General features: G+C 44.5%; 1 protein-coding gene across 10 annotated transcripts in view; it reads right to left on the reverse strand.

Annotated features, from left to right (window-relative positions):
* Positions 1 to 13,160, reverse strand: part of myo9ab (myosin IXAb) — a 238,292-nt gene that overhangs the window by 96,659 nt on the left and 128,473 nt on the right. For 7 of the 10 annotated variants that reach the window (XM_046356361.1, XM_046356387.1, XM_046356379.1 and 4 more), the window contains exons 6-9: positions 11,791 to 11,844; positions 9,808 to 9,908; positions 9,504 to 9,630; positions 3,495 to 3,584 (exon numbers count right to left, since the gene is read on the reverse strand). In XM_046356361.1, the coding sequence (XP_046212317.1) occupies positions 3,495 to 3,584; positions 9,504 to 9,630; positions 9,808 to 9,908; positions 11,791 to 11,844 (372 nt within the window). The remainder of the gene's footprint in view (positions 1 to 3,494; positions 3,585 to 9,503; positions 9,631 to 9,807; positions 9,909 to 11,790; positions 11,845 to 13,160) is intronic. The other 3 variants (XM_046356397.1, XM_046356325.1, XM_046356352.1) reach the window with 2 other exon arrangements.

Here is a 13,160-nt window from a genome sequence, read left to right on the forward strand (position 1 = left end):
ACATGACAGAGAATTATGTCTGTTAGGCTCACATACTACACATTTGTACTTTATGAACCTTCTGTAACCTTGCGTGCCCCTGAACGCAACCTTAATGTACAGTAGAGTGTCAGCAGGCAGGTACGTGTGTTTAAACCGATTCGACTAGGTCAAGGGGAGCACAAATATATGAGGAAGTAAAAATATGTGATACACAACACATTTCTATTAAACAGACTAATGTGTTGTGTCCCTGAACGCACCCTTAATGTACAGTGCATTTGCAGCAGGTGTCTAGTTTCAACTAGGTCCGGGAGAGTAGAGAATAGTGACCAAGCAAAAATATGTGTTTTAAAAAGCCTCCTCTTCTTCCCTAATGCATTATTGATCTAGGTGTTATTTTTAGAGGTATGAGCTTCGCTGTTTCCTGCTCCCAAAGGTTATGTAAGTCCACATGCATTATGCAACAGTTTCAAACCCCACTCCCAATCAAAACGGCTCAAAACATCCACCAGGGATTTTCAAACACGACAATGTGTCGCGTCAACGAACCTCCATTGTCAGGAAACGTCACAACCAGATTAAATTATTCACCACAGTGCTAGAAATGTCAGGGAATGGAATTTGATGGAGAGAAGGAAAAAAAACTCCCCGAAAACAAAGTTTATGAGATGGCCACCCAAGAGGCTGACAAAATAATTAGAGGGAAGTTATCAGAGAGAGTTTAGTAAACTGTTCTGGGGGCGAGTCTGTAACAAGGTCTTGGCTGGTGTTTGGTAATTAGAAGCCTTTGCAGAGGAGCCTAACAGAGGGGGCCTTGCTATTTCTCGCTAATAGCTTACAAACACACTCCGTGAGCCACAGGAGGTGTAAAACAACACCCGGCATGAGACCGCAACGCAAATAACTTGCTAGCCTCTTCTCCGACGGGGTGCGTGTGAGTTTTTGAAGCGTTTGTGTCCAATTGATTGCCTGTTTGTGATGCCAGTTTATAGAAGTGTGTGTGTGTGTAACATGTTTAACGATACTTGTTGGGACCAGAAGTCCCTACAAGAATAGTAAACAAACAAAGATTCAACCAGCTGGATACATTTTGCCTGCCCCCCGCAAGGAAAAAGGCTACTTATTTGTAGGGGGTTCAGGGTTTAGAATTAGGGTAAGGGGTTAAAGGTTAGGGGTTAAAGGTTCAGGATTAAGGTTAGGGAAAATAGGATTTTGAATGAGAATCAATTCTGTGTCACCACAAGGTTAATAAAACAAGACTGTGTGTGTGTGTGTGTGTGTGTGTGTGTGTGTGTGTGTGTATATATGTGTGTGTGTGTGTGTGTGTGTGTGTGTGTGTGTGTGTGTGTGTGTGTGTATATATATATATATATATATATATATATATATATATATATATATATATATATATATATATATATATATATATATATATATGTTTGATTTTGTGTACGTTAGCTGCAAAGACATTAAAATAGCTTTGATATAGAGTGGCACTGTTTAATCTAAAGCACATGAATGCACAGCAGAGCCGTGGTTAATTAAAACACACTCTACCTCTCTCATTAGCCAGCATGCAGCAAGCCTTAGCTACAGTAGGCTTCTTTTTATAGGACCTCTTTCATGAAATAACTAGGTTAATGCTTGGTAATATATCATTGACAGTAGAATAAACTGGCAATTAAGTCACGAGAGAAGGAAACTGACAGGTATCCAACCAGTCAGGCCGTTCCTCGTGTGTGTTAACCCCTTAGTTGGGAACAGAGAGAAGCCTTACCACTGGACCAAAACAATCAATAAACACTCTCTCTCTCACCCATCTGATGTTAGGAGGGAAAGGTTGCACATAACCTATTGGAATGCAGCCTGAGTCAATAGAGAGATAGATATATATATCATTAATATATATATATATATATATATATATATATATATATATATATATATATATATATATATATATATATATATATATATAAATATATAAAATAAAAGAGAGAGAGAGAGAGAGAGAGAGAGAGAGAGAGAGAGAGAGAGAGGAAGAGAGGGAAAGAGAGGAGAAGAGAGGAAGAGAGAGAGAGAGGGAAAGAGAGAGAGAGAGAGAGAGAGAGAGAGAGAGAGAGAGAGAGAGAGAGAGAGAGAGAGAGAGAAAGAGAGAGAAAGGGGGAGAAAGGGGGAGAGAAAGAGAAAGGGGGAGAGAAAGAGGGAAAGAGAGAGAAAGATGGTATAGGCCTAGTTTCACCCCTGGGAGCAGAGAGGAGATGTCTCAGTGACCAGGGGAACTGCTACGGCCTCTGCAGTCACGTATCCCTTTCTCCACAGTTGCCGTGCCAACAAAACCACCACAGCCATATCCTACTGATGTGCAGTAGTGTAGGAAACATGCTTGGTGCTGTTCTGTGCATATTTCCTTCTGACACGGTGAATGGAATCTCTCCCTCCCTCCCTCCCTCGCTCCTTTCTCTAAAAGGCTCATATTAGGCTGTGACAGAAGGGGATTTCCATGCAGTGGAGGGCCCCTCATTTTATTTCCCTTCCCTTCTCTTACAGACCTCTCTCTCTCTCCACATTAAGTTATGGCGGATGGGGGACTTCCATAGCATTAGCAGAACAACAGAGCTACAGGAACAGTAAATGTTGAGTATGTATCGTAGCCACAGTCTTCCTATAGGATTACGTTTTTTTAAAGGCCATTGTCTGAGCCTCTAGTACGACTGTATATGGAGAGGCTGAGGAAGACGGAGACTGGATTTGGTTTCTGGTCCGGCTGTATATTCCAGTGGAGGATGCACATTCCTAGGCGGAGACCACATGACTGTCTGGGGGGATGGATGCAGCTATTGTGTAGCTAGTTGCTAATGTGTAACCAGAAGGGGGTGGGATGGTGGAGGAGAGCTCAGTTATAGACTAGCCTTGTGTAGAATTTCCTCTGAAACACAAACGCCCCCAGGGGACCGGGGTGGGTGACAGGCAGGAACTCATATGAAACGGTTGAGAGCGAATGCTGGGCCGTGTTCGTTAGACATAAAAACAAAACAACAGTTCTGTTTGCTGTAGATTCGGCATACATGCGCGACAATGACGAGGGGGGGGGGTGTCAGCGCCACCACAACAAACCCTCCTGAGACGGCCCCTTATAATCCCTGACCACTGACGCACTCTGCGGCCAAACAAAGCGACTCCGCTTTGCTTTCTCGAGGCCTTTAGGAATGTACTGTACGCCCTCCCCCTGTGGACTACAAAAGCCTTTTGAGTTTCGGCGGAAGGAAAGCAAATCCAAGCAAACAAGTAGTGTCCTTAAGAATTTCAGCTGTCAACAATTCATAAACACGACTCTATCAACGAAGTCCCTAGACTTTATACAAGACGAAATATCTTGGAGAGTTCTGAAGCTCTGAGGCTGTTGTTGTCACTGTGGGGGTCAGCTAGGGTTCAAAGCTGCCTGTGTGGTCTGGTGCAGTTGTGTTATGATGTTTGTTATTATAAAAAAGAACAGGAAATCTCGCGGTCACCTCTGCCAGTTTGTATGGCACGATCAGCCGCTCTCCCACCGTGACAGTCTTCCTGGTGGTCAGAGCCTCGAACAGCATCTCCTCCTTCACCTGCGGACATAGACAAGCACAAGGTCAGTCAGAAAGTAGAGACAGGCAGTCACTCTGAATAGAGCGCATAGCTATTAGTTAGCATACATACTTTAGATAACAACAGATAGCAGATAGTGGTTAGCCGATGCTCTACTCGATCCCCTCTTTCTGTGACACTGACATCGTTAGCTGAGATTAGCTTCCTTGTGTAGAGCAGGACACAGACACGCACGCGCTCCCGCGCATGCTAGCCTTGGCCTCAGCAGACAGCCCATTGAGAGAGACAGATGTCACTGCACACACATCTGACCACTCATGCATCCACTGGGATTATGCTGACAGCTGCTGCTGAGGACGCGGCAGAGGGTACCCTGTGTGTGTGTGTGTGTGTGTGTGTGTGTGTGTGTGTGTGTGTGTGTGTGTGTGTGTGTGTGTGTGTGTGTGTGTGTGTGTGTGTGTGTGTGTGTGTGTGTGTGTGTGTGTGTGTGTGTGTGTGTGTGTGTGTGTGTGTGTGAAGCGGTAGGGTGTTGATCTTAAACACCATCATGGCTGTATGTTTTTTTCAGTTGTTTCCTTTATAAATGGTCTTTGATGTAAACAGCAGCATTTGTGAGGGACACTAATTAGATTCAGATTCGTACTTCTTGGTAATCCCCCACTGGGTGCGGAGCTAATTCTACTGCTCACCGATTGGTCTGTGCTTCACGACTGTCGCCTGGTAACCACGCTTAGATTCCATTCTTTTGCACGGTTTTTAATACATAAAAAAATACTGTATATTAACATTAACATTAACATACATTACTGTATATTAATACATTTCTCAATCAAGCTAATGGGAGATGTGCCCTGATGCAAGGCCCAAACTGACCCTGGAACTCTTTTACTGTCACAGTCCCATCACTTAACACTGTCCTAGCTCCACCTAGCCCTATTGGGACCCTGTGGTCCAGCCAGAGGAACCAGTCTGTCAACTCTACCATCTGACCCTGCTCCACTTCCTCTTCCTGTTCTGCCCCCCCCACAAGAAACAGGAAGTCCGAGCCAGTCATATTCCCATTCATGCATCAGTCTACACCATGGCCAATTAGCTTTCCCTGTGGAAAGTGCTGCTCACGTGACACCACAGTGTAGTAAACGCAAAGATGGTGAATTGGTGACCGATAGTTCACCCGTGGTATGATATGATATGATACATATTTATGTTCTAGATATTTGCTGCTTAGGTTAGTGGTTTCGAGGTGATTTAGGCATGCTTTTAGACAGGGGTTAACAGCCATCACGTCCATTGTTTTGCAGCAGACACAAGTGCTAAAAGCTTATCCTGAGCCAAGTAAGCAAACCCAAATCTTTAGTTGCGGGCTGTCACTCCGCTGTAGAAAGTAATGGCATAGTATCTAATCATTTAGGCGAACTATCACATTAATTCAGCAAAACCCTGCCTTGTTTGAATAATGTGACAACGGGACTACTGTCCCAGAGCATTGGGAAACCCCAGTATTTCCTTTTCGATGGTGCTTCTACTCTCTCCGACCCTGAACATGTGGTGAGCATGTGCCTCATCTCACGTCCACATAAATCACATGGTACCCGCGGCACAAAACGACTCTCTTCCTTTAAAACACCCAACTGGTTCCCCTTTCTGCATAATACCCTGTGGCACAGTTGTCAGACTTTCCAACACACTTTGATCATTGTTTTATCAGTGACTCAACAGGGTAGACTGCGTAATCCATGTGGTTCGTGTCCGTGGGTAGAGCGACACAATCCCTCACTTCTGAGGTAAATGAGAACAGCATGTGCCCACTGTCGAGTAGGCTCCGGTCAGACTTTCTACAGTAAGTTGACCTCAGCTAGTGGTTACGTCATGGTTATGATAGCGTGATGTAGGCTTTATGTCAGTAGTGTAGAAAGACACCTTGATGTCCTCCTATAACATATTTTGGTCTTTAAAGCACAACACAATTAGATATGTCAACTGTGACAACGACAGGCTGCATTCTGAGGTACAGGAGAATTGCTCAGTTGGCTGCCAGCATTAGCAGTCAGACGCCGTCGCTGTGGAACAACAGCGGAGAGTGATGATGTATTGCGGTTCTACTGTAGGAGGGAGATGCAGCAGGGCACAGAGTGGAAGAGCTGTGGTAAAGGAGACGGGCGTGTCTAATGCAAGCTCATTCCCACAAGGCACTTGTGTTGGTTCGTTAGCACTGCAGTGGAAGCATGAGTCAGAACTGGGGCTACAATACATCCAAATCCGATGCCCTTTTCACACTAATCGAGCTGATCAGAACCGTACGGTGCTGGCTCAGATATTTTCCTTTTCGGCATGGTTCCAGCAACTGTGGTGTATACAGGCTGGTTGCGGTACAGTTTCCCATGGGCCAATTTGGTTCAGTTCCATAGTTCTGTGTGAAAAGGGTCAAGAAGTCTCATTTGTAAGGAGAACGTGATCCGGACCCCAAAAATAAGGACACTCTTCTCAGCACATGAACAACTTCTGAATAGAAATAGATATTCTAGTTCACGCATCTGCCATGCTTTTTCTTCACGTTATGTCTCCCACTTGAGTTCCTCAAATGGAACACGCCCATTGTCTAATCATGTTAGTCCTACAGTATAATGCTTAGCGTGTGTGAGTGTGAGTGTGAGTGTGAGTGTGAGTGTGAGTGTGAGTGTGAGTGTGAGTGTGTGAGTGTGAGTGTGTGAGTGAGAGAGAGAGAGAGAGAGAGAGAAGAGAGAACCAAGTTCAGCCAGCTCTGCTCAAACAACCATTTCAACAGTGACAGCTTTTGGGGGTGACAACACTCCAACAAACTGTCAGGAGTAGGATGTGATTCATTAAGAGTGGTGTGTATCTCATTGGAAGTATTTGATTTACGAGGGATTTCTATGGACTAGTACCCTCGCATTGGCCTCGTCGCTGGCCTGTGGCGATCAAAACCATAAAAACGATTTGCAGTCTACGCAAACATTTGAAAACAATTCAGTGACAAATTATGGATGCCATGCCACAATTGATTGTGTGTGTGTGTTGCACAATATTCTGGCTGTCATGAGCACTAGTCACCCAATTTTCATAAGATATCACAATGTTGAAAATGAAAACAAGTCTTGTCCCACTGGGCAAAAACGGGTTGAAATCAACGTCGTTTCCACGTCTTTTCAACAAAATATGATGACGTTGAAATCAACGTGGAAAACTGATTGTATTCGCAAAAAGTCAATGTAAGAGATTAGTATTTTCTTCACCAAACTTTTTAAATCCAATAACGTGGTGACATTTGCTGTTGACTTCACGTCGACAACTCGAACAAATGTCAATCAAAACAAGACGTTAAACTGACGTCCGTGTCCAGCGAGGATGACTCCACCAATAAAGACGAACGCGTCGCAAAATGATATAACAAAATGATAAAAACTATCAAAAGATACGCTGCCTGCAAAGCAGCATATACATCCCCCCCCTTTGCATTGCTTGTGTATAGGTCAAACAGTTTAACATGTCAAGAAAGAATGTCCATATGTACAGTATTCAAATCTCTCGGTGTCTGTCTGTAAACCTGAGCAGAAGAAATTGAACAAAAAAAGAATGAAAAAAAAAGAATGAACATCCTCTCGCCTCAGTCATGGGTAAATCAAATGAGGCTTCTAAGCCTCTATTGGTACAGTTGAAGTCGGAAGTAGTTTACATACACCTTAGCCAAATACATTTAAACTCAGTTTTTCACAATTCCTGCCATTTAATCCTAGTTATAATTCCCTGCCTTAGGTTAGTTAGGATCATCACTATATTTTAAGAATGTGAAATGTCAGAATAATAGTAGAGAGAATGATTTATTTCATCACATCCCCAGTGGATCAGAAGTTTACTCAATTACTATTTGGTAGCATTGCCTTTAAATTGTTTAACTTGGGTCAAACGTTTTGGGTAGTTTCCACAAGCTTCCCACAATAAGTTGGGTGAATTTTGGCCCATTCCTCCAGACAGAGCTGGTGTAACTGAGTCAGGTTTGTACGGCCTCCTTGCTCGCACCCGCTTTTCCGGTCTGCCCACAAATTGTGTATAGGGTTGAGGTTAAGGCTTTGTGATGGCCACTCCAATACCTTGACTTAGTTTTCGTTAAGCCATTTTGCCACAACTTTGGCAATATGGTTGGGGTCATTGTCCATTTGGAAGACCCATTTGCATTACATTACATTACATTTAAGTCATTTAGCAGACACTCTTATCCAGAGCGACTTACAAATTGGTGCATTCACCTTATGACATCCAGTGGAACAGCCACTTTACAATTTGCGACCAAGCAAATTAACTTCCTGGCTGATGTCTTGAGATGTTGCTTCAACATATGCACGTCATTTTCCAGCCTCATGATGCCATCTATTTTGTGACGTGCACCAGTACCTCCTGCAGCAAAGCATCCCCACAACATGATGCTGCCACCCTTGTGCTTCATGGTTAGGATGGTGTTCTTCGGCTTGCAAGCTTCCCCCTTTATCCTCCAAACATAACGATGGATGGTCAATATGGCAAAACAGTTCTATTTTGGTTTCATCAGACCAGAGGACATTTCTACAAAAAGTACGATCTTTGTCCCCATGTGCAGTTGCAAACCGTAGTTTGGCTTTTTTATGGCGGTTTTGGAGCAGTGGCTTCTTCCTTGCTGAGCGGCCTTTCAGGTTATGTCGATATAGGACTCGTTTTTACTGTGGATATAGATACTTTTGTAACTGTTTCCTCCAGCATCTTCACAAGGGCCTTTGCTGTGGTTCTGGGATTGTTTCGCACTTCTCGCACCAAAGTACATTCATCTCTAGGAGATAGAACGCGTCTCCTTCCTGAGCGGTGTGATGGCTGCGTGGTCCCATGGTGTTTATACTTGTGTACTATTGTTTGTACAGATGAACGTGGTACCTTCAGGCATTTGGAAATGGCTCCCAATGATGAACCAGACTTGTGGAGGTCTACCATTGTTTTCTGAGGTCTTGGGTGATTTCTTTTGATTTTCCAATGATGTCAAGCAAAGAGGCACTGAGTTTGAAGGTAGGCCTTGAAATACATCCACAGGTACACCTCCAATTGACTCAAATCACGTAAATTAGCCTATCAGAAGCTTCTAAAGCAATGACATTTTCTGGAATTTTCCGAGCTGTTTAAAGTCACAGTCAACTTAGTGTATGTAAACTTCTGACCCACTGGAATTGTGATACAGTCAATTATAAGTGAAATAATCTGTCTGTAAACAATTGTTGGAAAAATTACTTTTGTCATGCAAAGTAGATGTCCTAACCGACTTGCCAAAACTATAGTTTGTTAATAAGACATTTGTGGAGTGGTTGAAAAAAAGAGTTTCAATGACTCCAACCTAAGTGTATGTTAACTTCCGACTTCAGCCGTAGGTCATAATATTGCAGCTCAACCATACCGTCGCAGACCTGAGAACAGTCCTTATGCTAATAACTGCTGTAGCATAGCATTGCTCAGTGGCTTTTAGGGATCTGAAGTAGCTCTCAACCTTGCCTGTCGACACAACTCCGTTACCTCGATGGGTGAAATGTGAAGGAGAGAGAGAAAAAAAAACAAAAAAACAAGTGACATCATAAAGCACCAGAGATATCAGAATGGGCGGGTCACACAAACGAGTGACATCATAAAGCACCAGAGATATCAGAATGGGCGGGTCACACAAACGAGTGACATCATAAAGCACCAGAGATATCAGAATGGGCGGGTCACGCAAACGAGTGACATCATAAAGCACCAGAGATATCAGAATGGGCGGGTCACGCAAACGAGTGACATCATAAAGCACCAGAGATATCAGAATGGGCGGGTCAAGCAAACGAGTGACATCATAAAGCACCAGAGATATCAGAATGGGCGGGTCAGGCAAACGAGTGAACGAAGGACTAATTGACAGGGAGGTAACACACCTGGAGCAGCTCCGAGACGGTGGGCAGCACCTCTGGGTTACAGATGTCTATGGAGTCGTCCCTGTAGGACTTCTTCCTGTAGCGGATGTTGCCCAGGTGGAGGATAGCAGACAGCAGGGAGAAGATCCTACCAGACAGAGAGGGAGAGAGGGAGTCAAATACGAGTTAAGATGAGGATAAACCTAGACAACTGCATTAGAAATGATGGTGTGGAAAAGATGGAGAGAGAAAGGGAGAAAGAGACAGACATGCGGGGCATGTGTGTGTGTGTGTGAGTGAGAGAGTGTGCATTTAATGTACTTACTGTTTGCGTGTGGCAGGCAGGAACCCCACCATCTCCATAGCCAACTGCAGCCGCTCAAAGTCGTGCTTCAGGTCCTCCCCTTCCACAGTGAAGCAGTCCTGCTGAAGGAACGAGTACCGCTATCAACAGACAATACAATGTACACCTGTACCGTAGAATACCACACACACTAACTATTGGGCATGTCTTACATACTCTGACACTACTTTTGACTCATCCAACCTACCACATCTTTTTTCTAGTTCACATCTTGTCTGATTTACTGAATCCCCCCCCCCCCAAAAAAAAAGTTGGGGATAGTCCATTTCGGTCCTGGAGCTCTGGTTTTCAATCTCCCCTAATTCAGGGTTGATTGATAATCATGAATCAATCATTTAAAAAATATATATATATATTTTTAACTGAACTACTTTGGCCCTCCAGGCCAGGAACTGAATAAGCCTGCTTTATACAACAGCCTTGTGGCATAGGAGTGTTTGGTTGTTGTTCTAAGGGAGGTGGTCAAGCCAAAACACACACACAAGGTTGTCCTTCCGTGCTCGGAGCCTGGTGGCGACTGGCAGGGCTAATAGAGAGCGGCCTTCCTCTCAGTTCTAATGATGGGGCAGAGAGCAAACACACACACAAAACAGGATCAGCTTATAAAACCATTGAACATTCTTCCCTGCTGTTCGGATTTCTTTACAGTCTCCAGGGTACAGTGGCTGACGGGCAATTTCTGAGGTGAAATGGGGCACTTTCTCCAACATGAGATTTGAGGCTTCACAAGCACTTGGGTAAAAAAAAAGAGAATGTCTGAATTGCTGGGTCCGTTGTTCCGTTTTTCTTCTCCAAATGCCAAACAGCGCAATGCGATACGTCAAAGGAAGTTGAGAAAACAAAGAGAGATCATTGTCGGACATTTCCAACTTGGCATCTCTGGGCCTACACCAAAACTCTTAACTCTGGTACTCCTCTAATCAAAACAAAATCGGTTTAGACACTGAGGGAATGACTGAAGAAAGCTCCCTCCTGTTCTTTTTACCTTCTCAAACAGAGAAAGGTATTTTATTCAGCACATACGCTACGGTTTACTTACCACGCCTTGTCATTAAGTTAACGCTAAAATGTACATGGTGAAAATGTTTGGGCTAAAATTCGATACATATGGCATATAGCTTTTAGCAATGTTCCCACTTGGGGCCGAATTCTGACTTGAGATAAAGTCTGTGCGTGTATCTCAAAAGATTCATTTAAAAAAATCACACGTTGATATCAGTGCGAGAAATATTCCAAGTTAGGATTGACCCCTTGTCCTAAACACAGACTTTAGCAGTAAATGCCTTTTGACAGGCCACCGGTGTTGTGTGAGAAAGTGCTCCTCATTCAAAATGTGTCCCACGACAGCATGCTTCTCACACCAAAGCAATTTGACCAAAGTCAACCCAAAAAAGACACGGAAATACACCCACAGCCACCAAGACAGGAACATACCACTTTTAAACGGCATGTTTGGTCATTGTGATCTTGTGTCAGACGCTCCCTTGTGTTTGTTTATGTTTCAGAGCGTGTGAGTGAGTGAGTGAGTAGAAAAGAGAGGGAAAGAGTACAGCCAAGCTGTCAGGAAGCGTTGGGAGGCACAGCGCGACAGACACTCTGACATCATCTCCTCTGACTCAGGGGTCAGGGAATGCAGACGAAAGGGCAGGGAGGTCATAGACTCACCCCTGAGACATGCCATGTAAACAGACACTCAGATACAGGACATCACAATGACCACTAGATAGACCACGATAAGGCTGTGCAGACAACGGCAGGGAGAAAACACACTGAAAGATATCAACACACACACACTCCAAAAACAAACAGGATTGTGCTCTCGTGTGTGAAGACGTGACAAGAGCCGAGGCCCAACCCAGCACCAAATCGACCCCACATGTACACAGACACACGCGCACGCAAAAGAGGTATGCACAACTAAACACACACACACACAATACTGACCAGCTCGCTCTCATAGTAATTTTCCCAGTGGAGTCTGTGAGATTTCTTTGTCATCTGGAAGTAAGGTAGAGGGGGTTAGAGAGAGGTATGTATACACACACTCAAAACACACTCACTCAACTGACTCGGAGATGACGCATACTGTTAATACACGGGGGAAGATTCACTAAACCGGTCTACACACACACACACACACACACACACACACACACACACACACACACACACACACACACACACACACACACACACACACACACACACACACACACACACACACACACACACACACACACACACACACACACACACACACAACAAATCCCCAAAGCTGCGATAATTAAATCCAAAAAATGAATGACTCAACTAGTTTGAATTGCGGGAGAAAGATAGTCTTTCCAAGAACATTTTGAGCGAAAGAGAGGGAGAGAACAGAGGGTGACACACTCCAGACTCTCTCTCTCTCTCTGTGGACACATGGACACAGGAAGGACGCAAGAGTAACAGAACTGCTCAGCTATGGGAGGAATTTACACCCTGCTCCCAGATAGGGTTAGCAGTGTTCACCGGAGATGGGCTACATAGACAGACACATGCAAATGCTGCCATGCATTGCACATGACAGCTTATATTCTTTACTAAAAAAAAGGAGAAAAGACAACAGCAATCTGTTTAGGAGAAAGTCCTTTGTATCGTGCACGTGTTTCACAGACACGTATACGGTCCCGGTCATACAGAGCGAGAGAAAGACAGAAAGAGATAAAACACAGACCGCTTTACACACCATGAACACACATGCCATCGTCACACACACACACACACACACACACACACACACACACACACACACACACACACACACACACACACACACACACACACACACACACACACACACACACACACACACACACACACACACACACACACACAGCTCCGCTGCACGAGCCAGGAATCGAGATTAACTCTCCACTCGTGCTGTCACCATGGAAACAGCGGTGCAGAGTAACAGAAGGTGTGGAGCTGGGTTTGTTGTCGTGGGGATTAGGGGTGTTTTGGGGGAAGAGGGGGAAGAAAGAAAAAAAAATTTTTTTGGGATGCCAAAAAATAACCAAGGAACAAAGGATGCAGATTTTCACCAGTGTCCTGTGAATCTGAATATGCATCTGTTGCCAAAGTAGGCAGATGTGTGTACACGCACGCACGCACGCACACACACGCACGCACACACACGCAAGCTCACACACACACGCAAGCTCACACACACACGCAAGCTCACACACACACGCAAGCTCACACACACACGCAAGCTCACACACACACGCACGAGCGCACACACACACGCACGAGCGCACACACACACGCGAGCG

The sequence above is a fragment of the Oncorhynchus gorbuscha genome, linkage group LG01, assembly GCF_021184085.1.
Source record: "Oncorhynchus gorbuscha isolate QuinsamMale2020 ecotype Even-year linkage group LG01, OgorEven_v1.0, whole genome shotgun sequence".
In the NCBI taxonomy this organism is placed as follows: Eukaryota; Metazoa; Chordata; class Actinopteri; order Salmoniformes; family Salmonidae; genus Oncorhynchus; species Oncorhynchus gorbuscha.